The 24,009-nt window shown below is 36.6% G+C and overlaps 3 protein-coding genes across 8 annotated transcripts; all 3 read right to left on the minus strand.

The window, feature by feature from the left end:
- Positions 1-3,704: 3,704 nt before the first annotated feature.
- Positions 3,705-6,412, minus strand: LOC103998795 (protein BRICK1). The gene is made up of 2 exons (XM_009420380.3): positions 6,171-6,412; positions 3,705-3,956 (listed from the first exon to the last, which is right to left on the minus strand). Exons 1-2 carry the CDS (start codon positions 6,301-6,303, stop codon positions 3,835-3,837), a joined length of 255 nt encoding a protein of 84 aa, XP_009418655.1. The 5' UTR covers positions 6,304-6,412; the 3' UTR covers positions 3,705-3,834.
- Positions 6,413-7,087: 675 nt separating this feature from the next.
- On the minus strand, positions 7,088-16,286 carry LOC103998796 (eukaryotic initiation factor 4A-III homolog B). The gene is made up of 8 exons (XM_009420381.3): positions 15,864-16,286; positions 12,106-12,346; positions 11,939-12,019; positions 9,967-10,074; positions 9,767-9,886; positions 8,146-8,313; positions 7,863-7,949; positions 7,088-7,471 (listed from the first exon to the last, which is right to left on the minus strand). The coding sequence occupies exons 1-8, from the start codon at positions 16,172-16,174 to the stop codon at positions 7,358-7,360; spliced, it is 1,230 nt and encodes a 409-aa protein (XP_009418656.1). The 5' UTR covers positions 16,175-16,286; the 3' UTR covers positions 7,088-7,357.
- A 532-nt stretch (positions 16,287-16,818) lies between these two features.
- On the minus strand, positions 16,819-22,441 carry LOC103998797 (pentatricopeptide repeat-containing protein At2g17140). Of its 6 annotated transcripts, none has more exons than XM_065126672.1 (6): positions 19,896-22,441; positions 19,278-19,633; positions 18,739-18,840; positions 18,524-18,641; positions 17,446-17,571; positions 16,819-17,278 (listed from the first exon to the last, which is right to left on the minus strand). In XM_065126672.1, the coding sequence occupies exons 1-2, from the start codon at positions 22,418-22,420 to the stop codon at positions 19,507-19,509; spliced, it is 2,652 nt and encodes an 883-aa protein (XP_064982744.1). In that variant the 5' UTR covers positions 22,421-22,441; the 3' UTR covers positions 16,819-17,278; positions 17,446-17,571; positions 18,524-18,641; positions 18,739-18,840; positions 19,278-19,506. The 6 variants fall into 6 exon arrangements, with proteins under 6 accessions (XP_064982744.1, XP_064982743.1, XP_009418657.2 ...); XM_065126671.1 differs by having other exon boundaries at positions 16,819-17,331; XM_009420382.3 differs by having other exon boundaries at positions 17,446-18,379.
- Between the last annotated feature and the right edge of the window lie 1,568 nt (positions 22,442-24,009).

Below are 24,009 nucleotides of genomic sequence, written 5' to 3' on the forward strand. Positions count from 1 at the left end.
ATCAAAAGTCTATAGTTTGATAATGTTTGCAATAATAGTGATTTCAGAAGAGTCCATTTTATGTGATCATAACCATTCATTATATAAGATAACCTAATATTATAGTTTGAATTATGCTGCTTCAGTTTGGAACTATTATTCTTGCTGCTGTAAAGGTGAATTGGACATAAGAAACCATTGAAACATCGGATGCACAGTTCATCTATGAAGAGTAATTCAGATGTGATTTGGAGATCTCGAATTGGCAGAAAGAGCATCTTACAACAGTCCTTCGAAATACTATATGCAGACAATCCAAACATGCACTGTCTGCAAAAGCAAAGCAATTCCCCTCTAAATTGTTGTCCTCCTTGCGTGATTCCTTCCATCTAAAATAGTCGCATTTCCATGCACTAATTTCCACACAAAAATTAAAACAGTTATTGTTTTCCATCTCTAATTTATCACGTCTTCAAGAAGTAGATAAAGTGATATAGAAAGTTGCAGAAGAAGAGAAGATACATACAAGTTAATGGTTCTTTCCCCATGAAAAACCATATATCTGTTTCCAAACCACATAATATGTGTACTCTTCATGCATAATATATGTGTATGAGGAGCTAATTCTATGGGATATTGTAACTCGTCTAATGAGGTCAATCACCGGAGAACATGATCAATGGGTCGTCGTTCTCTGCAGCGCAAGTTCGAGCTCTTCCTCACGTGAACACACAGTTACCACTGCAACGAGAGGAATGATCGATAGGAATGGCATATGTGGTGGCCCTTGTGTTGGATCTTTGCCGCGCATTGCATGCGGATCACTGTGCGGGAGAACAGGGATTGTGTACGTGAAGTTTAACCTGTGCTGCTGCAAGCAACCAGTCTCTGACCAACTCATTGTTGGTTTCTCTTGGATTTTTGACTCTGGTTTCAGTAAGTAAAGCCGATCATTTTCTGGCCGGAGGCCTGCGCACTGCCTTCTCTCTAGGCTTGTTGTTCAGTCTGTCACATGTTATACAGCAGTCGTTGAACACAATGTGAGCTTGTTAGGGTTGTTGTCGAGTTGAGTCTGAGAAGAAGTAGAAGTGCATGCAGCTTCATGGGATACACGATTAAGATATGTATATTTCTGCATGGGGGGTGGATGAGTTCTTCGGTAGAATGTGCCATTTCTTCTTTAGTGACTTGGCTTAAGTGTTCTTGAGTGCAGTTAACTCATCTCCACTATCCTTGGGGTTCGATCATCTCTATTCATCATGAGAGAGAGAGAGAGGTATATCACATGTTTCAGCTATGATCAGATGTCACAAGATATGATCAGTAAGCCACATCACCTGTTACAGATCATATTGTATGTTCTTCATTTGGTTTTACAGCTGCTTCATGTAGTTGCTGCATGGATGTGATGAATGGTTGATCTGATTCAACCATTGGGACAGTGCTCGATACTAATCTGAAAGAAATAACCACATTAGTCAGACATCAACAAGAAATTATGATAATGCAGCATTGGAAAAAGCTAAAATATTGGGTATTAGTTTGTTGGTTTCTTGTGTGAAGTTCTTGACCAAAAGTTCATTTAGGATCCATATGTGTAGTGCCTGTAAATGAATTGAGTTGGATCCTTCAACTACAAGTAAGTTGTGGAAAGAATCCAGCAGTGAGTAGATTTCTCAGATTGTGAAATAGATGTTGAAATCATTTTAATTTCCTACAAGTTTGCAACATGATAGTGCATTAGCAAAGTGTTTTACTAACAGTTAGTCCTAATCTATTCACACAAAAGCAACATCTGTACTGTCCATATTCTACTTGTACATTTTGGAAGAACAACACACTCTTTTTCTTCCGTTGTAGGTCGAGCTTTATGAAGACTACGAACAGATAGTGCTACTCACAGTACCTTTTTGTAGCAGTGAGCAATATAGAATCTCTGTACTGATTCTGCCAAAACACAAGTCTGACTATGAATCATTGATTTTTTTGTGAGAAGTTCTTGTCAGAGAGCAAGTGTTGATCCACTAGTATTTATCTCATCACTAAATTATGGGACATTTGTTCATCCACTTGTCGCTGTTAAGCTTCAGAATCCACCCACCTTTCTTTCTCTCTCTCTCTCTCTCTCTCTCTCTCGCTCTCTCTTTCTCGATCCAGAAGACAGCTTCAGAAAACCGCCACCTTTCTTTTGTACAAGAAGAGTACAGTATTTTGTACAACTCCACCTTTGCTAGTTAATGGATCTTTCTTTCTGCCTTTCTTGCTTTGAAACCGTGGCCTCTTGCAATTAAATGGCCTCTGGTACAACTCTACCTGCTTGGAATGTCGTCTTCCTTTCGTTTTGCTTGGTTCGACCCAACTGTCTTAGAAACAGTCGAACAAAGCGGTCTTGGTCTGCAAATACTATTCTACATTTGTGATGATGCCAATAGTACCCAACAGAAGCTTCACCGAGATATGGATAGGTGCAGTCAAACGCTCCCTTAGTTTCTGCTTGGCAAAGCTTGTTCCTGCGACAGTTCACGGACCGACCATCGACAAGCTTTTGAGTACAGACAGTCCACTAATAGGGCACTGAAGCATGCAGGAAGAGGGAAGACAATGGTAAGTATATCTGCGGAGGGAGCTCACTTTCCCTATCTTACAGTGTACAGACCACAGAAGTCGAGTGCAGGTGTTGTATCTCTTCTTGTCGGCGTCTCAAACTCCATGGATGAAGCAAACAATGCATCTGACAGTGAACGATGTCGCTGAGAATGAAGCTGACATTGATACATTGGTGAAGGTAATGAAGCTCTCTGTTCCTTCCTGTGATCTGGTGAAGCTTCTCCTGCTACAAGTATAGCAGTATTTACCTAAAAGATTAATACTCTTTAGCAAGAAGTTTGTCATATCAGCTCAGGTAATAAGGTCTTATACCTGTTTGATCAAACTTTTCTGTAGCAATTTTACATAAGTCTTACTAATTATTATACATTTTATAAGCTGGTTCAGTTTTGAACACTTCAACAATTTTAACATTGAGATGGTATATCTAACAGTTATGAAACCTGAATCAGATTAATAAAAATGGAGCAATTAGACCGTAAGGATATCCAAATCTTCGTTAAATGGGTCGAACAAAATCAAGTACTAAAAAAAATTAATCCACCATCATCCCTAATCATTTTTTAATATATTATATCATCAGATCAAATTATAAGCATTTCAAGTTGGATCCAAATTAGACTTGACAATATGGGACAGAGGTTGCTATGTACTCGAATTTGATCAGATTCTGTAAAACATAGAATCACATAAGAATGCAGATGCAACACAATACTCACAGGAGTTTCCAAGATTTCTTATGGGTAGGAAGACTGTTTACCTGATTCACAATCATTCATAGAAATTAATATCAGATTCATGTAAATGTCAAAGGCTTGTTAACATATTTTGTGAAGAAACAGAAGGCTAAACGGCAATAACTAGCTCGTGCATCTGTGACTATAATACCTTCAATTGTTATCAACCTAGATCCATCCAAATAAGACAGATTTAAGATCCAGCTAACACAGAAAAGCTGTAGAGATTTTAAGTTATTTTTACTGTGAAATGTATCTATCAACCAATCTGTTCATCATTTTTAAGATGAGTCAAAAGGCTCTGAAGTCACCAGTTTATCATCTCAATAAATTTCAATGGTTGACATACTGTCACACTCTCAACAAATTGCATTATCAAGATTGAATAAGAGGCATATATAATCCCCATGGCCATATTGAAAAACGATGTGTGAAATTGACAAGATAGGTTGTAATTTCCAGAGGTCTAACAATCTAGTTACAGTATCAGAGAACATATCAGAAGTACAACTTAGTTAAACACAGAGGGATTTGTTGTTACACTGCTGACTTGGACCTCAAGCACCTGCAACCTATGCTCTAAGACATCAAGCTTCTCATTCAATGCAGCCAGCTTGCCCTTTGTTGTAGCCTCTGGAAAAGCATAAGAATGAAATCATGAAGAATCAAAACACATGCATGGGTGCATTAATGAAAAAATGAGTTATTCTCATTAGATTTCAATAGCCTAGACTCTCTAATTAGGCCCAACACATTCATCATAGCCATGTGTGTTTTCGGTTTTCTATCTACGGATGTTTCTCATGATATCAAAAAAGTATTTGTAGAATGCCATGCACCAAAGACACCAGCCAGTCCAAGTATTGGAAGCAGCAAAAGATGTCATGCTTACAACTGATGCATATGGATGAAGAACAAAGATATAATCATCGAAAAGGGGAGTAAATTTAACAAGTTATATCCATGGGAAACCTCCTGCAATATTGAGTACTCATATCACAGCTTCAGATGAGGTAATAGCTTTCCTCAATCAAAGGATGCAGATGTCTAGCAATTGAGTACTTTTATGTCCAAAAAAATGCTTGTAAGTGAGATTTATGTCCACTCAAAGGGCATATTGATTTTTTTTAAATTTAAAATTTTAAAAAATATTTTCATTTACATTCAATGGCATATATGATGCTCACACATGAGCTCGAATTTGAAACTCATCACTTGTGCAATAATACACTAACCAATCCGAATGTCTCAACAGAGACAAAAGACATTGATTTAGCATAAGGTGAAAAGTATGAAATTCTTGAAATGCAAGAAAGAATTAATCTGCCTCCTTCCAAGCATGTCTTAGTTTCTAATATCTCTATGGTGATGGATTCCTCTGTTACAAAGAATCCAGAATTGGCAAACCATCTACCTCATCTACATTGATGCCAATCAGACAATAATTTGTTAAGAACTCAATACACTTAATTCCAAATGAATTTAAATCCTTGGTAGGAATGCAATCCTATCCATTTTTGTGTAGTCATCTCAAATTGCCACTATGCTGCCACCTAGCAACTTATTACTTATCCAAAATCTCCCACGACATATAAAAATGTGGAAAATGTCTAGGGCAAGAAATACAAACTAAGCTAAAAGGACATCTAAGGTAATTTAATAGATATACATCATTAGCCTTGGCCTTGAGAACATAATAACATATAATGTACAACATAACTTATAGACCTACAAAAGCAGAAACAAATTTATGTGACTGTAATTACATTGTTTTAGAAAACTAGAATAGTTTATTAAGATAACCTATTCTTGACCAAAATTATTGAACAAATGGAAATCTAATGTTGCCAAAAATTAACCAAATTTATTTTTATTATAGTTTTAGATAGTATGTTATAGCACTAAAAAAACACTCTGCCATATCATGACTTGCTGCCGCTCAACATCACCATTTAAGCTTGAGCGTGTCATGCTAGATCTTTGCTCCATGCTTCCATGGAATAGGTGTTTAAATTTTATCCAATTATATATATATATATATATATACAACTTCTAATTAGATATTTAAGCAGCTGCTCTTCTGAACTTTATTGTTGCTTTATGAAAGTTAAATTTTCTGCAAACAGAGAAAAAAAATAAAAGTTGATTCTCCTACTATTCATTCCTGTACATAATCTAGAAAACAGCTACATCAAATCATCGGCAGTGCACAGCCAAAGTTGGACTTCAGGGGTCCGGCTAATGGATTCAGACTTGTCCTCAGGAGTTTACATCCTACAAGAGCCTTCTGCATTTCTATTCTAGTTCTAGTGAGCATTACAAAGATCAAAAGAAAGAGAGTTAATCCAAGCTTCCTCAACTTCACTAAATTTCTTCCCATTTATTCTACTATTTAGAGGTAACCATATTGTCCTTTCATCTTATTTTGATCATCTACAAGGTGACAATTCCCAAGCTTTTGCGAGCATCCTAACTTCAACCATTTTCCCTCTTTTTCTTTCTTTGCTTGCTTGACAATTGGCCAAAGACAGAAGGATTACAAGACCTAGATCCTAAAGTATGCGGCATTAGCGATAATATCAGCATCTCAAAACAAATCCAACAAAAAGACGATGAATTGACCACGCCCTGAACCCAATAAATTGAAGAATAAATCCGCCGACAGTACCATTTCCGAATCCCCCCAACTTCCAACACCTGGATCCGCATCGTCTCGGGGTCACGATTCCCATATCAGAGGATAGACTTCACTTGGTATCTCACGATCGAGGGGTTAATCTTGATCAGATCCCAAGCACAACCACCTAATTTGCATCAAAACGAAACGAGAGAGAGAGAGAGAGAGACCGAATTGGAGGAGGAAGTCAAAGAGGCGGCGAATGTTTAGGGAGATGTTGGCGATGAACTCGCGGTTCTCCCAGTCGGCCTGGACGGCGATCCCCACGTTCACCGCGTTCGTCATCCCTCCCGCCCTCGCCATTCGATCTGAATCCGATCTGATCACAACAAACCAAACGAGGAGGAGGAAGGAGACCAGCAAGCAGCAGCAGCAGATCAGCAGTAGCAGCTGCCTGTAATGAAGGATGAGAGATAGAGAAGTTGGTGAATATATTTATCATTATAAATTTTGGTGATCCTCAAATCATTTTATAAATCCAAATTAGTTTATTTAAACCAATATTTAACTGACAACAGCTAACGAAGCAATAATATATTATGCGCAATATTTTATGTCCTATTATAATATATATATATATATATATATATATATATATATAAAACTTAAATTTCAAATAATAAATGCAAAATTGATAATTAGTCAATTTGGCTTGAAGTGAAGGGTAGTTGGTGGCCGCTAGTGCACAGTTTGCTTGTCTTGAGGTGGTAACCCTTGATAGAAAGGTTCTGATGTGGTAACCATCATTTAGCTTGAGGTGATAATGATCTTTAACTCTTGATAGGAAGGTTCTGATATAGGAACTATCATTATCCCACCTCAAAAACCATCTTTTTCGTTGTTTATTTTTGTTATAAGATTATTTTTATAGCATTTTGCTATATTCTTTGCATTCGAGAGTAATTATCACCTGTGATCCATTCGAGAGCAATAATCCACTGCACCGACGTGGATGCGAGGAAAGTGGACGCACGAAGTCTTACCTTTGAAAATACAAAGGTTCTCCGTGTGGGGCCGTTGACCATGGTGTCAATGGTCAACGTGACCACCTTATCTCTATGTTGAAAAAGAATAAACAAGTCAAAGATACCAGGAAAAATTAGTTCAGACATTTAGGTTCACAGACACCCAAGATTACAATCCTCCAGTTACTCCTAGCAGGAAGTTATATAACCATCAAGCTCCGCAGAATCCCAGAAAATTTACAGGCTTAGTTTACAGAAAGTAAGCAATCATCAACTCCAGCAGACAACAGCAATACAGAACCATCACACAACTGGTTTAACGATAATAGTCAAGAAGCAAATTGTTGCAGTGTTTCCCACAGAGGTAAACGTCTTGTCCTTGGATCGAGTATTCATATGAGATCGGCAACATTCATTGGCATTTCATCAATCTGAGTACTGTAGTACTGCTCGATATCTCTTAGTATACGGATGTCATCCTTGCGCACAAAGTTTATCGCCACACCCTACAAAACCCCATACATAACCATTTATTGGGGGGTAAAAACAAATCATTTTTCACTCAACCAAGGAAACTAGCTGAATTATACTGGTTGGAAGCATGAAAAATGAAGGCAGTGCCTTTTCTGATGAAGTCATCATGGTCCGAAACCTAGCTTCTCAGAAATTTAGCCGGGAAAATGTATTTGGTAACTAGGTATCTCGGGGAAGATCATTGGCATTGGTTGAGGTGGTGCCCTAGTTTGGTGATTCAGTTGGTTCATGGTTCTTTGAGAAGGTTTCTATTTTCTATATAACCAACCAAAAGGAGGCGGGAGGGAGAGAGAAGTAAAGACAAAGACACAGAGATCAAACTTTTCATAAAAAGTAATCTCACAAGATAAAAAAACTTCTTACCTTGCGCCCAAAACGTCCTGAACGACCTATCCGATGTATGTAGAGTTCTCGGTTGTTTGGAAGGTCATAGTTTATTACCAACGATACCTGCCCATTGCAAAGAATATAAAAAATATTATTTGGAAGAGATTATGAGATTGCTATAAAAAAAAAATTAAAAATCAAACTGTACTTTTTGAATTCCAGAAAAGGGGTATTATGGTGGACTCACATGTAATCAATCACACAGTTAACTACAATACTATGAAAAACTCCTAAAAAGGTTTTCAGCACAAGATCTTGCCTGCTGGACATCAATCCCCCTTGCCCATACATCAGTAGTAATCAACACACGAGTAGCCCCCGACCTGAATTCTGCCATTATTGCATCTCGCTCTTTTTGGGGCATGTCGCCATGCATAGAAGATACTGTGAAGTTGTTACTGCGCATTTTCTCAGTCAACCAATCAACCTGCCAGAAACAATTAGCACCACAATCAATCTAATTTGCAAGTAATACAAAGGTACACCATAAATTATTGTAAGAAGACAAACAATGGAGCCTTGGTTAACTTCAAGAAAATAAATTTAAATCTAGTTTATCTCCAAAGAAAAATGTTTGTTCATTCTTAAGTAGACATTAGGAAAGTTTTATGATGATATATCAATATTTTGTTTCCACGAGAAACATGATTGATGATGTCTGTGTTGCTAGTAGTTGGGAAAAGAAGCACAGTTTACATGACTGTCAACGGTGGTACCCAAGAAACATGATCAAACAATGTTTTTCAGGTAACTTCATTGTTTCCCTTTCCTTTTTTTTATCATCCAATAATGTATGTTGCATTGATTGATTAAAGATGCCTTCATTGATAGCTGAAAGCAGTGGATACCATATTATGTGCTCACGATATGCATACAGGCAATACTTCAACTATGACGAACTTGAAGGCTTTGGAAAGCTAAAATCAGCATTCTGTACAAAGAATACAATGTTTTGCAACAACTATTCTTAACACTAGGCATGTTAAAAAGATTTTTAATAAAACCCTTCCAATACAGCTTCGGTTCCTAAAGCCTAGATTCATATCCCTCTATATTCAACCCAGGGAATATACACAACCGAAATCAGTGTTAATGTATGTATGGGTTTCTAATCCAAGTCATGGGCTGCCCAAGAAGATATCAATCTGTCTTCTAATATACAGCAATTGCAGTTATCCTAAGTACCTACCATGATTTTATTAAAATTGATATATCACTATTATTGATTGATAATGAGTTTTGTATGACTGCAGAATCAATGAAGAAAACATCACTTTGAACAAATTCATTGATAAGGATGCAGTGCTTCCCCAATAATTTGTAAAGTTCTTTTATCTATAACTATATATTTCTGATTTATTATCTAGTTTTGAACTTAGACGCAACATACCCTGAAAGCCAGATGTGTCACATTCTACCTATTTATTTAGCAACTTAAAGCATTTCATACTAATTTGCAGATTGTTTAAAAAGCTTTGGACTGTTCACTTGTTTATAATGTTGATTTTTCTTACATTAAATGAAGCACTCCCCTTTAATGGCTATCAGATTCAGAAAACCCAAAAAAATAAAGGCTAGAAATAGAGGAACAATAAACAGTTATAAGTAAACTAATTTTCATAAAAGAATATTTGAAGGTAGTAAAAAAACTGGATTTGTGTTTTCAGTTGACAAGGCTGTTATTATAAGTTTCTTCCACTCAGCAGATACACTTTTTAGAGATGCCTTAAGTATATGGAGAAAAATGAGAACGCACTAGTATGTTAGTTTAAAAATTCAAACATTTTTTTGCGCAAAAACAAAAGGTTAAAACATTTGTAACAGCTTGCTTCAAAATCAGGACCATACTGACTGCCTAAATCTAATGGTTTGTATATCACCTTTCTTTTTGTGTTGCAGAAAATAACAGCTTGAGTGATAGTAAGGGTGTCATAGAGATCACATAACGTATCAAATTTCCACTCCTCTCTCTCCACTGCAACAAAAAATTGCTTGATACCCTGGAGTGATAGCATGAAAAGGTTAGCAATCATAAAAGAATAAGATAAGATTTGATAATAAAATTCAGAAAATACTTTACCTCCAGTGTCAATTCATCACGCTTGACAAGAATTCTTATGGGATCTGTCATAAACTTGTTGGTGATCTCCAGAATTTCATGAGGAAGTGTTGCAGATATCAGAGCAACCTACAGAAATAAATCATATGTACCAATGACATGTAATATCATTTATTCTGTTGCACAAACAAAAGTAAGACTTTGTTACTAGGGCTTAAAAGTTGGAAGAACAAGATGGGGAAAAAAATCCAAGACATCAAAAGTCTCCTTGACCACCAGAGTTCTAAGATTCCCAAATTACCTAAACCAAGAATGCCTAAAACAGCTTTCTAAATAAACTGTCATAATCCAGTGGACCAATATGTGATGGTTATAGTGACCTCAATCCCTCGCAGTTCTTGACCCTCACCTTCATTTTACCATAAACTCTTATTGAGATTATTACAGAAATATCTAAATAATTACCTAAAGAATGCAATAATCTAGTTGGATAAGTAGCAAAATCTATATATGAATGCAATTTAACCAAGATCTTATGCTATCATATGAGTGTCAACTTGGCCCTGACATATGCATCATGACCACATAGGCCGATCACCAGTTCACCATTTGATAGGCACAGTTGCTAAGATCAGAAGATCAGTCGCAGAGGCCGCTTGATCCATCATCAATAATACTTGATTTCCTAAAAACCCTGCAATGATGCTTTGATGCATATTGGCTGTCTTCTCCAACGCCTTTAGAGTATTCATGTAGATCATATGGGATTCATCTTACATCTCTAGCTCAATGTAGTTGTTTCTCTGCCATGGAAAACTCATCTTGCAAAATTTCTTATATGTGTTCTTGATTTCGAGCTTTGAGGAAGCACTTGTAGGAACCCAAGAATTTCTTTCATATCCTGCGTCATTATCAAACTTTCCAATATGTCGCACATGTGCCAGAAAATGTGTTGGTCTACCATGGGATCAAAAAATACATATGGGGGTTGTAGATTGGAGTTCGATAGGATCAGCTAGAATGATAAAAATTGATTGGTAAAGAGCGGATGACTGGGAAAGAATAGAGTAAGAAAATTCAAAGACAAGATAATAACCCGACTAATAGGCCGAAAAACAACTTACCTTGTGCTTATCATCTCATGAACATAATACATGATTCAAAACTTCCAACCCCTAATCCTGCCCAGATGTCACTTTCATGACAAGTGTTTGATTTGGAAGATAATAGAGAGAGAAAGGAAGAACAGAAGAAGATGACACCACCAACAATCCCAAACGTAACTCAGATAGTATTCAAATCATTCCAATAACATATATTATGTATACCTTATGCTAATTAAGTGGAAGAAAGCTTTCCTTTTATAAAATCTTGTTCTTCAATAAAATATTATCCATTAGTAGCACATGTCAAAGAAAAGAAGGGAGAGAAGAAGATGGAATAAGAATGAGGAGAGGGAAGAATGAGAGAAGCACAAGGTGAAGGAGAGAAGGAGAAGGAAAAAAACGAGGAGAACAAGAAAGAGGAGGCTGAGGAATTGGAAGACTTGCAGTCGACAATGAAAACAGTTGCCAACAGAAGGCAGAAGATTATATTAAAATTAAAAAAAAACAATTTTAAACCAGACTAGACGAAATCTCCCGGTTCGAGTGTTGGTTCCTGGTCTGACAGGTTTTTAAGATGCTGGTTACCTCTTTTATTGTGTATTTCATATACTAACCCTCCTCTTCCACCCAGGTCTTCCTTGTACCACCTTAATTTCACTCTCCATATAAAACTCCATGAGGATAATCATGGAAATTGTTATTAGAACTCGAGATAACCCCAAGAATCAAATATTTGTGATGAAAGCTCACCTAGCAAGTTCGAGATTCCTATCTTATAGAGGCATGGAATTATTTGCTTGCACCAATTGAAGTAATAATTATACCCATGTAATAAAAGCTGATAATAGTGAACAAGGGCAAAGGAGATTCTGATTCTTGAACCAAACCTGAAGTTCAGGAGGAAGATATCTGTATACATCATATATCTGATCCTTAAAGCCTCTACTCAGCATTTCATCAGCTTCATCCTATACCAATAACACAATATTAGCTCAAAAGATCAAATAGATATTGCTTAGATAATTAAACTGATGACAACAAGGGGAAAACGAACAAGGATTAAAATTTTGATAGCTCTTGTTCGTAAGGTCCTCCTTTTGATCATGTCGCAGACTCTGCCAGGCGTCCCAGAAACGACATGAACACCATACTCCAGCTTTCTAATATCTTCCCCTATACTCTTCCCACCAATGCATGCATGGGCTTGCACATTTATGTATTCACCAATAGCCAATATCACCTTCTCAGTCTGGGCAGCAAGTTCTCTAGTAGGTGACAGAATAAGTGCCTGCACTCTGAAAAAGATATGCATGAACTTAAACAGATTAGTTTTAATAATGGTGAATCATGTGAATGCAGAATTTGTGTGTAAAAGCCTTAGGTATGACATGTATTTATTTTAGGAACTATCTGATATGAATATTTTAATCAGAAATATTGCATTAAACCTCAACGGCGGGAAAAGATACATATATCGATCTCAAATAGTTGAGATATTATAAAACATATAAATGTCATAAATATCCCCATACATCATATAAGAAAAGATTTTCCAGGTTCACTTTTCCAAAGTTGCAACTATTAATTGCAAATATTCAATCTGCAGAAAATGTGATATCCAAGTAGGCTAATGATTTTGATCATTAAAATGTTTTTTGCATTGGCTCATTAATTGATGTTTATCCCTACCACATATCATCTTTCTTAAATAAAAAGTATCTGTTACTAATGAAGTTTAGCCTCTGTTTCATGTTGATAGAATTAATAATCAATGCAGAGAAATGATGTGTTTTTTTCACAACATAGATAAGTGGATAGGCAAAAGTGAATCGCATTACGACATTTATTTATTCTGCAAGATATTATAAAGCCTGTTCATGCATAACATCGTTCAGTTAGAATCATGGCAAAAGTTCTTACCGTGCAAGTTGGCCTGTGTTCTGCTACATAGGGGTCTTGAAAAGTGGTCGGATGTAGAGAGACATTTGGTTGTGAATTCCAACAAGGAAAATAATATAAATATATCTACACAACTTCATATTTAGTTCAAGTCACAGTTCCATAAACCATCCTCTACCGTCATTCCTTAGCATAATTGTAGGATTAATACTGTCCATAATTTACACTATATGGTATGATTTACTACACTATTAAGGTTTTTGGGTTTTTGGTTATGCATGAAAAAGCAACAGGATTTTCATGCCTACCACAATTATATGAAATTTAGATAGAAAAATAAAACTTAGAACTTAACATAAATACCCTTTACTATTACCACCTCTACATACCACAAGCTGCTAAATGAATAAAGAAAACCAAACTAAATTATTCAATAAACTTCCGAATTGATTAATTGTTAACTACAAAGTACAAATAATTCCACATATATCAAGTTCATGAAATGCTTTCACTAGAATGTCGGAGACAAGTCACAAAACCTTCCTGATGTTTAATCTTTGTTGTTGGATTATTATATCCATTTGTATGTAATTAGTTAATTTAATAAATTGTTCTCCATTAATTTCATTGTTATCTCATATATTCTTTTATCTTTACTGATTTGTATCCATATATACATTGTTTTGAAAAGTTAGATCCACAAATTTTATATTTTCCTAACATATTATATAAATGATTTCATAGATTTAAATAATGGCCGATTCCAATTTTTCATGTCAATTGTATTGCCCCTATACAATTCCAATCCTGGTTTTGAACTTCCAAACTATGATGTAGATCCAAGAATCATTTAAAGATTCTCGGAGCTACATCACAATTTGGAACTTGTAAAAATCTTTTAAGATGTGCTCATTAAAAACTAAGCTGACGAGATTTTTTTGACCTCTCCACCTTACATCCTCCTAATGCTAGGAAAGAAAATGCAGAACAGAGATTTAGAAGTCTTGGATAAACATACATCTGACTCCTTTCTCTATGATAGGACATTTGACTTGCAAAAATAAAATTCCTATTATTCAAACTTTTACGTAGATTCTAAAAGAATTCAAGGACAATAAAAATGACTCTCTATAATAGCAAGTAGATGTCATTACCATTACCAAAACTTAATAAAGATAAGAGAAAAGGAAGAGACTCTGAAAGAGTGATCTGGTTAAACACCAGACCTAATATTGACTTAAAAAGTATAAAACTTTAATAAAAAAGTCTAGTCTTTTTCTTAGAAAACATGTTGAGCCGAATTGCATCAGTTTCCTTAATAATCCTTCAAAGTTCAAGCACCAATTTGTCATTCAGGATCTTTTTTCTGCATAAGCATAAATCTTCACCTTGATTTTAACTATTTGCCAACAAGAGTACAACCAAGAACTAAGCCAGATTGTAGCCAAATCTTATGGATTCAGGATAGTTAAGATTGATCCTGAGATGACAAGTCAATTAAACAAGACTGTGGTTTGGATTTTTTTAATGAATGATCTTTGTTCTCCTAGCACAAGCAAAATAAAAAAAATCTTAAGATCCAGAAAAGGTAATATATTCCTTATCTTTCTTGTGATGCTTAATTTTGATTGCAACCGTTAGCGACCATCTAACAGAATAGTTCATGTTCTTTTCCTTCTTGTCAATTACTAGACAATCATGATTGTCCTATAAGCTTATCCTGCCTTACCTTTTGCCATAAGGCAAACGATATGGAAGATGGTCATTGTTTGACAGACAAAAGAACCTGCATTTGGAACTCCATTTTCTATAGTCTAAATGCTGCATTTAAATACTTGAGGAGGACGTATTTTCTAATCATTTAGATATATAGGTTGTTAAATGTAACTGTTTCGATCTGCCACTCCTATAATTTTTTCCCGCAAAAGATGTACTTGTACTAAGACAACTAGCAATTTTGCTATTAAATATGAGGATCCAATTAGATGTTCATAACATTGTCTTTTGTTATAAGATTCAAAAATTGGCCTAGATCAAATAATTCATCTACAATACCGAATTGATTAGGGTTTATTGTATTAGAATGAGCTGATACTACAAACTATGGCACAATACAATTTGTATATAGTGAGGCGATCTGCTGAAAGACAAAGTTCTAAGCCATAATTTATTTGAAGAGACTAAATTATATTTATCCAGCACACAATCTTTACTATTGCTATTCCTTCATCCAACCTAGCTCCTATACCCCTTTCAACCCCTATTTACTATTGCACATGGAATAAAAATGCAACAGAAAAATAACATATAATTTCAGCTTTAAAGAATACACATTCCATCGATCCAGATTGAATCTTGTTCTATTAATGCATCTCCAAACAATTAAGTTACACAAGAAGTGGCGTTCATGCAACAATTTTCATTTGGGAAAAGAGAAAGTCGCTTGGTCTCTTGGTAGAAATCCAAACGTCCCTCAGCATGAAAAATCAATCATGTGCTGGTCGAATGCAAAAATATGTAACTGGGGAGCTCCAGTCATGTCTACACTCAACCAATTGTCAAACTGCTTTTACATCTAGCTTAACCCAAAAGAATAATACTCACAATTTGACATGATTGTCCAGCCTTCTCTAAAGTATGTTTGATAATTTTCCAAAGCAACCTCTTATGCCATTAAAAAGGAAAAAGATGCAACTAACAATCCCGATGGACAATAGGTCATATAAGTTTCTGCAACCAATAATCCCAGCCATCAACCAAGCTTGAAAAAGTCGAAATCAAGTGTACAGTTCCCATTACATAAACCAAATATAAACTTAGCCTAAAAACCTAACACAAATTAGAATGAGAAAGAAAAATTGACAACAATAAGGAAGGAAATCGAGGTAAAAGAAAAAAAGATACAAATCATACTCTCGCATGGAGGTATCGACCATCTGGCAGACGGACAGGGCGATCATAGAGGACTTCCCGGTACCGGACTGCGCCTGGGCGATGACGTCGCGGCCATTGATGATGGGAATCACAGCCCGCTGCTGGATCGCGGAGGGCTTCTCGAACCCGTAAGCGTAGATCCCGCGGAGGAGGTCGTCGCGGATGCCCATCTGGTCGAAGCTGGTGATGGCCTCCACCCCGGGGCTGGTCTCGAAGACGAGGTTCTCGTCGTCCATGGGGCGGCCTGGCGGCTGCCGGCTCCGAGGCACTGCGGTGCTGGCGGCGGCCATGATGACGAAGAAAGCAGGAGATCGAGGTGGTGTTTCGGAGGCGAGGCGAGGGAGCGAACGAGAGGGACGACTCGAACCCTAGAAACGTCACCTTTGGAGGCCTTTTTTCGAATTATCCACGAATATATATATATATATATATATATATATATATTAGTGTTTTAAGGAAGCGATTGGGTTGGCTGCACAACTTATAGTTCTATGTAATGTTCAAAATCTGCTTCAATCGAGAAATAATGCAATCGATACTGTGTTACTATTGGTTGCGTCAATTATCTTGTATATTTGAAAACTAGTTTCGAATCAAAATATATTTGAAAATATTACTTTCTATAGTGTTATTATGATAACCATCAATTTAATAAAAAATATGTATAATAATAAACTCATGTTGATTAAATTTATTATATTAGTAATATTATGTATAATAATATTACATTATCTATTATGACTAAGAGAATGAAATAAAGTATATTCATATATTTATTTATGTAGACATACATAAAGGGCTATATCAACTTTTGAAACTGAACAGCCTCGATTAATATAAAAAATAATTGGATCAAATAAAAGTAATTATTTGATAAGTGTGCATACACATCATGTTGCAACGCTGCCAAGCAAGGTAATCCGGAAGTATAGAGTCAAGTAAATACGGTGCAATTAAAATCAATATAAAGAGCATTTATTATCAAGATGAACAAATGCTAGTATTACAAATGAAACAAGCAGATCTTTATACACCCTGATTAAAATGAACAAAGTGGAACATCTAACAAAACTCATTTTAACACCATCCATGTCCGCAGTTTATTATCCTCTCGTGATGCCGTTTCAAGCGTTGAATTATTTCTTCCAGAGGAGATGAAACTTTATTGCCAAAATTGACAAAATCGTACCATGTAATCTTGTGATGATGAGATGTATGACTCTTGTTGAAGAACTGATGGGAAGTCGGTCTTCTTTATGATACAATGTTATGCTCATCCACACCAGTTCCAGGATTCATCAAGCAAGAATTGTCAATGGAAGATGAGCAATATTCAGCAAGTTGCCTCTGCCTATGGTTGTCCTCCCTTCTCCCTCTCCACCAAAATTGGGATACTGTGATCAAACAAGAGGCAGGAGTATCTGGTGACTGTTCTTGCATTTGCTAACTAGAATAGAAAAGGTTTTCAAATGGTTATCAGAAATTATACAAATGTAATATGAACAAACAGCATGCTATGAACCCCAGCTGAGTGCAGTATGTTACATGGATCTTTTCTCACCATTGTAATCCACTGAGTGGAAATGACAAGTCAAAATAATGTTGACTGAATTCCTTTTTTTTTTTTCTTAAAGGATCCTCTTATTGACTCCAATTGTGTATGTATTTTGCTTAAGTAGTCCGAAGCCTGAGCAAAACATGAAAGGATTGTGTTTTAGATCATAACCAATGTTCAACTTTGTTGAAGTTAATACTACAAATTTAATTGCACTAAATTTATTTCTTTTCGATACTCCAAATACTCAGATGAAACTTCTGAAAATAAATTTGAATCAATTACCTTCCGACTGTGCAAGGAAACAAAGTAAAGCCACACATTGCCATTCATTCACAGGGATTGAATGAGAATATAGACATGCCACAAGAGAACTTATCAAAATAAAGGTATTAGAGACATGTATCGAGAAGATGACATTTTTTAGTAGGATAAAACAGCAAGTATCAAATTTCTTGTCCTAGAAGATAAAGAAGATACAGGAAGTACATACTAGTCCGGGCATGGATCGGTACACAAATCGCTCTAGTTTCAAGTGATTCAGTACTATTGTTCCTCTTATTTCTCACGACGTCATTGTCGTTGTTGTCGCCGTTGTTAATGGACATCGCCTGCCCATTTACCTCTGTTTATCTCTCTAATACATATGCCTGCCTTGTCTCCTCCGCTTCTTCCTTCATCCTTCTCCTCCTCCATCGCTTGATCTTCCTTCTCCACTGCTTCCCCTTCTTCTTTCTTCCTCCATTGCCTCCCTTTCTTCCTTCATCTTACACCTTCCTCCTCCTTAGTTCCTCCATCGCCCCTTTCTCTTCTCCCTCTTTTTCTTCCTCTTCGAAACAACGATACATACTGACAACGAGACACCAATACTGACTGATATGTACCCATCTGACCAGGTCTAACCAGATCATCGGAACGGGTGCCGACAATCCTTGGCAACCTACACATAGCAATTTAGGCATCTTCTACTCATAATCTATATGTAACATGGTAACTTGCAACTTATTTCCACTTTCCTAGTTTATTAAATCACAATAAGAAGATTTTGAAACATCATGATCATTAAGAACTATTTTTAACATACCAGAGTGCTGAATGATAATTACTGAGCCCAACAGCTTAGTTTGATATGCTGCTGCTGAAGTAGTTTTCTTGTCCCTTCCAAACAAATTGTTTTAGGATGCCTAAGGCAGAAAAAACACCTATGTGGCAATAAATAATTAGTCAAAAGATGTATATAAACCGCAACAATTACAAAAAGAGAAGAATAAGCATCAAAGTTGTATTACTATTAGCCACCTGTGCCAGTTTGAAGTGATGTCGAAGACAAAATGCAGCTTAAAAATGATAATGTAAGCCCTTTTAAGGATTGCCCCTTTGATGACACATGAAACTAAACTCCTGCATCATGTTACAAAACTTTCAGCAGGCTAGAACTTCAGGACAAATTTATAGGATCTACAAAATAGTCAAAGATTCAATATGCTAACCAGATATGACTAAGCTACAAAGTTATTTTTATTTTGATCCACACTATATTTACCAAATTGCAGACATAAGACAGCAAGCATCTCATCATGAGAAAGACACATGGGCTATGTACCATATCTGTGATAATGGAAGCCTTTACTGACTTTATAGCTCTGTAGAACTTGTTATTTATGGATGTCTGTTTCTTCTTTTTAATATGGGTTACCACCATTCATTTCTAATTAAATTCTAAATATGCCCCCCTTTTACCCCACAAACATTCTAAACAGTCTGTCAGCAACCATGCCAAACCCATATTATCCCATTTTCAAGCTAAAAAGACAAAAAATTAAGCACAGTAAACAAACCTGAAAGGATTTTCAGGGCATGTTAGAACAAGGTCTGCAACTGATCCATTTTGGGAAACCATGCTTCTCTGAGGTAACAGTTTGGAGCTGAGGTTTAATGCCATGTCCTGAATTAATAAACAAGGCATAAAGAGCACCAACTACCCACGAGAGTATCAAATACAGGATCTGGAGCAAAATTTGATACATTTGCGCAGGCTAAAACCAACCATTTTATTCCACATTTGAATCAATTGGTGATCTCCCACTCATCAACAAGATCAAAATTCTGTGGCCGTGGGGCTGGTATGCTTCCTTGACCCCAACCTTTTTGCACCCTCTTTAGAAGTTTCATAGCTATTCCACTTCCATCATCTCTGCATATACAGGCATGATTACAAAACTGTTATGATAGATTCAGTAATCAGTTAAATTGAAGAATAACTGTCAGGAGACCTATGTAGTGATTTCTAGATTGGCCTACTAAATACACTTTCCTTGTTTCATAATTGAACTATCATTTAAAGGAGAAGAAACCAAAACATGTAGATTGTCAAACCTTTTCATATTCACATGTGCCCAATAATATTTGAAGTTCCTAGAAATTGCAAACAAAAAGACGAAATAGAATATTTATACCTGTGTAGAAGATTGTGCCAATCGCTTCCAAGAGAAACCTCTTGCTCTTGCTTTTGCTTTTGATGTTTATTCTCTGAGTCACCATGTAGACGATCAGAAAAAGAAACCATGGATCCTTCATGATGAGCTGCCATATCCATCATTTTCTCTGAAAGTTTATCAGCCTCTTGTTTGTTTCCCTTCTTCCCTAGTGCATCAATCACTGGCATAAATGTTGCAGGATCAAACACATAACCTTTAGCAATCATTGTATTGATTAAACTGTGCCCATCATCTATCCTGTCTTCCTTGCAAAGTTCTTCAATAAGACTTTTGTACGGAAAATGCTCCAGGGAAAACTCCTTTTCTAGAGCGATTTGAAGAAGTTCCTTAGCCTCTGATATCTTTCCATACAGGAAACACTCGTTGCACATTAAGCTATAGAGCACTTCCTTTTGTCCACATGCAGTCAAAGCTCCATGAAACATGGCTTGAGCTGCATCAAAATCAGAAATCTTGCAGAAAGCCCGGATCAACATGCTGAAAGAAGTTATGTTAGGAAGAATGGAATTATGAAGCATCTCTTCTAGAAGTGAAGCAGCTTTATCTACCATTTCTCTATCACAGAGAGCATGGATTAGGTTATTATAAGTTCTAACATTTTTTGGGATTCCTTTTTCTTGCATTTCATTAATCAAGTCAAGTATTTCCTCTATTTGGTGTTTTTTACCCAAACCCCATATCAGTAAGTTGTATGTTCTTGTGCTTGGTCTGCATGCTTTTTTTTCCATGTCTCTTAGAACTTTAAAAGCTGATGACACCTTTCCCTGCTTACAAAATCCATGTACAAAAATGTCATAAATTATCGAATCCGGAGCAACATTCCTCCCCATCATTTCAAGTAATAATTTCCTAGCTTCATCTAACCTTCCAGCCTTGCACAAGTGATTAATCAAAATTGAATAGGTGATTAGACCAGGACAACATTTTTTCTTTTCATTTCTGTCGTCCACCAAACCGAGGAATGCATTTCCAAGTTCACCAAGGGCTGCACTTCCATGCTGCCACATGCTATTAACAATTTCAATTGCCTTGTCCAATTTTCCATTTTCACACAAACCATTTATGACAATATTGCATGTTACGATGCCTAAACCATATCCTTTTTTATTCATCTCTTGTAATAGTTTCTCTGCCTCCAAAATCCTCCCCTCTTTCCACAAGCTTTGCAATAAGATGTTGCAAGAAAAACTGTTGGGAAAACATCCACTACTAGTCATCTCATGAAGAATCTTGATGGCCCCTGATATATTCCTTCTCGTGCAGTACCAGTGGAGTAGACTGCTATAAGTTACTGGGTCCGGTGACGTTCCATTATTTTTCATCAAATTCATCACTGATCTAGCACTATAAATCATCCCTTCCTTACAAAGACCATCAATAAGAATGTTATAAGAGTATGAATTAGGTTCTATACCCTGTTGAACCATTTGTTCCAACAATTGTTGGGCCTCCAGCAGCCTTCCACACTTCACCAACCCTGACAGCCATATATTGTAACTCTGTAAACTTGTAAGGGATCCACCAACTTTCATCAACTCCACCAAGGCCCTGGCTTCCTCCAGCATGCCTCCCTTACAAAATCCATCCAACATCAGATTAAATGTAATCTGATTCGGCCTTGGCAAACCCAACACATTATCCTCCTGCATGTCTCTGAAAATCTGGTAAGCCTCCAATACCTTACCTGCCTTACAAAGAGCAGAAATCCTAGAATTAAAAGTGACAACATTAGGAAAAATACCATCTTTTCTCATCCGCTCAACCAACTTCTCAGCTTCACCAATGGACCCCTCCTTGCAAAAGCTAGAAATTAATGTATTATAGATCACTATGTTTGGTGAGCGCCCGAGTCTCTCCATCTCATCCAGAAGCTCCACCGCCCTGTGACTGAGCCCTGCTTTACAGTACCTGCAGATCAAGAACCCGAAGCTGAACTCATCTGGCTGGCAATTCTTTAATGGCATATTATCGAACAACAGCCGGGCTTCCTCGATACGGTCAGAGTCGCATAAGGAAAATATCAAAATATTGAACGTGTACGTCTCGGGGGGAACTCCAGCGAGAAGCATGTCTCTGTAGAGCACCTCGACGAGGTCGGCGCGATGGGCTCGGAGGGAGCAGTTGAGGAGGCAGTTGTAAAGTCGGGTGGAAGGAGGGTGGGAGGGGAATTGAGAACGGAGTGAGCGGAAGTGGGCGAGGGCGTCATCGAGGAGGCCAGCGGAGGCTGAGACGGAGACAAGGGCGGAGAGGGCAGTGCGAACAGCGGCCGGAGGGTGGCGAGGGAGGAGGATGAGGCGCCGAAGATGGTGAAGCTCGGGGAGCATGCGGGCGACGACGAGGAGGCGGGAGAGAGAGATAATGAGACGGAGGGGAGGGACGGGCGCGGCGGGGGAGGAGAGGAGGTGCCTGAGGAGGCGCCACGCCAGGGCCGGGTTGCCGGCATTACGACGGAGGAGTTCGGCCGCTAGGGCGGAGGAGTTCATCGAGGCCTCGAGGCGGACACGCCTCCCTCCGTTTTGGGCCCTTTTTAAAAGCATCTGCAGTCGGTGGATTGAAACACACACACATTGGACTACCCAATTCTTACCAAGCCAGTTAATAGTGCAACCCAATATCGTCAAAATCATTATAATGTAAATAATTTATTTTTATCTTTATTTTTGTGTACGATCTGTACAGATAAATATTAAAAGTTATCGTTGCCCAAAAATATTTTTAGATTTTTAGCGTAGTAAGTGGGCCACGTGGGCCTACAATTAGGTCCATACGGCTTCCAATAACAAGGCAGGTACGTTGCTAGGTGAGTCCAACGACCTGAACATGAAGGATGTAAATGCTCTTCGTTCCTTAATTCTCAGCTGAGCTATTCTTTTGATAGTTTTTAGTGGATCCCACCGCATATATGATTTTTACAAGAGGAGTTTTTTTGTTTTTAATGTTTTGACCCAAATATTTCCAATAAAATTATTTTAAAAATGATTATTACAGTTTCATTAGGTTTGATTCGATTTAATTATTTAATTTGATTTAATTGAACCATATATTATTATTTGATTTTTTTCAAATTATCCATCACTTTCACTTGTCGCCTTCGCCTCCACTTCATCGTTTTCTCCCTTTTCATACTTCGCTTTCCACTTATCTCGTCTCCCTCCCTTTTGGCTTCCTTCTCTTCTCACTCAACTTTCGTCGCCATCGTATTCTCTCACTCATCGCCTCCTCTCATTCTCCCTCACTCTCTTCTCCTTTTCCTTCTATTTCTCCTCCTCCTCATATTTTACTAAAAAAATCGTTATGTTCTATACTTAATTACACATGTTTAAAAAATATATATTTATATAAGCAAATTTATCATAAAATCAAAATTAATCTACATATAAAAACTCAAGTTATTGTTCACAAAAAAATATTAATTTCTATACAAAATTATTCTAAATTATCCAAAAGAAGCTATTACATGTGAGCTAAACTCGGGTTATACTTGAGTTACACTCGTTCAGAGACATGTTAATAAATATATTAATTTCTATAAAATTAATCTTAAATTCATTATAAAACTAATCACAAAACCTTAATTCCTATTTTATATTTCATATATTGTTTTAATTACACTCAATATTGAAATAAGTTAAAGTTGATTACCTAACTCATTTTAAAACTAATATTTTTATCGTAGATATGTTTAAGATAATTATTATCAAAATTTAAGAATTATACTAGAATAATAATTCTAACCAAATTATTTTATTTTTTATTTTATGATGAATTTAGAATAAGTTTATATAAAAATTAATATATTCTTAATAGATCTCTAATATAACTCAAGGGTATTTTGATTATAACCTGAGTATAACTTGAATGTAAAGAATCTGGATCGACTTGATTCGAAGGGATCTGACCTGAATTATCCTAACTCAAACTAAGACATTTTAACTTAACTCAATCGCCCTGCAAATTGATCGAGCTTAAAACAACCAAAATTCAAGGGCATTAATTGTGATTTTTTAAAAAATAAACCTCTTATAAAAATCAAAATTTGAGCCTCATTCTTATAATTCATAATTTTTTTAAA

This window comes from Musa acuminata, chromosome BXJ2-9 (assembly GCF_036884655.1).
Source record: "Musa acuminata AAA Group cultivar baxijiao chromosome BXJ2-9, Cavendish_Baxijiao_AAA, whole genome shotgun sequence".
NCBI classification, from domain to species: domain Eukaryota; kingdom Viridiplantae; phylum Streptophyta; class Magnoliopsida; order Zingiberales; family Musaceae; genus Musa; species Musa acuminata.

Excerpts from the sequence above, each read along its gene's own strand:
- LOC103998795 (XM_009420380.3), bottom strand. The coding sequence starts at position 6,303 with ATGGCGAGGGCGGGAGGGATGACGAACGCGGTGAACGTGGGGATCGCC. Across the intron at positions 3,957-6,170 it reads TGACTTCCTCCTCCAATTCG|AGGCTACAACAAAGGGCAAG; the intron begins GTCTCTCTCTCT and ends ATGCTTTTCCAG.
- LOC103998796 (XM_009420381.3), bottom strand. The coding sequence starts at position 16,174 with ATGGCCGCCGCCAGCACCGCAGTGCCTCGGAGCCGGCAGCCGCCAGGC. Across the intron at positions 12,020-12,105 it reads CTATCAAAATTTTAATCCTT|GATGAAGCTGATGAAATGCT; the intron begins GTTCGTTTTCCC and ends TTATTGGTATAG. Across the intron at positions 7,472-7,862 it reads CAGGACGTTTTGGGCGCAAG|GGTGTGGCGATAAACTTTGT; the intron begins GTAAGAAGTTTT and ends GGGGTTTTGTAG.
- LOC103998797 (XM_018831320.2), bottom strand. The coding sequence starts at position 22,420 with ATGAACTCCTCCGCCCTAGCGGCCGAACTCCTCCGTCGTAATGCCGGC. Across the intron at positions 19,634-19,895 it reads TGGCACAATCTTCTACACAG|AGATGATGGAAGTGGAATAG; the intron begins GTATAAATATTC and ends CTGTATATGCAG.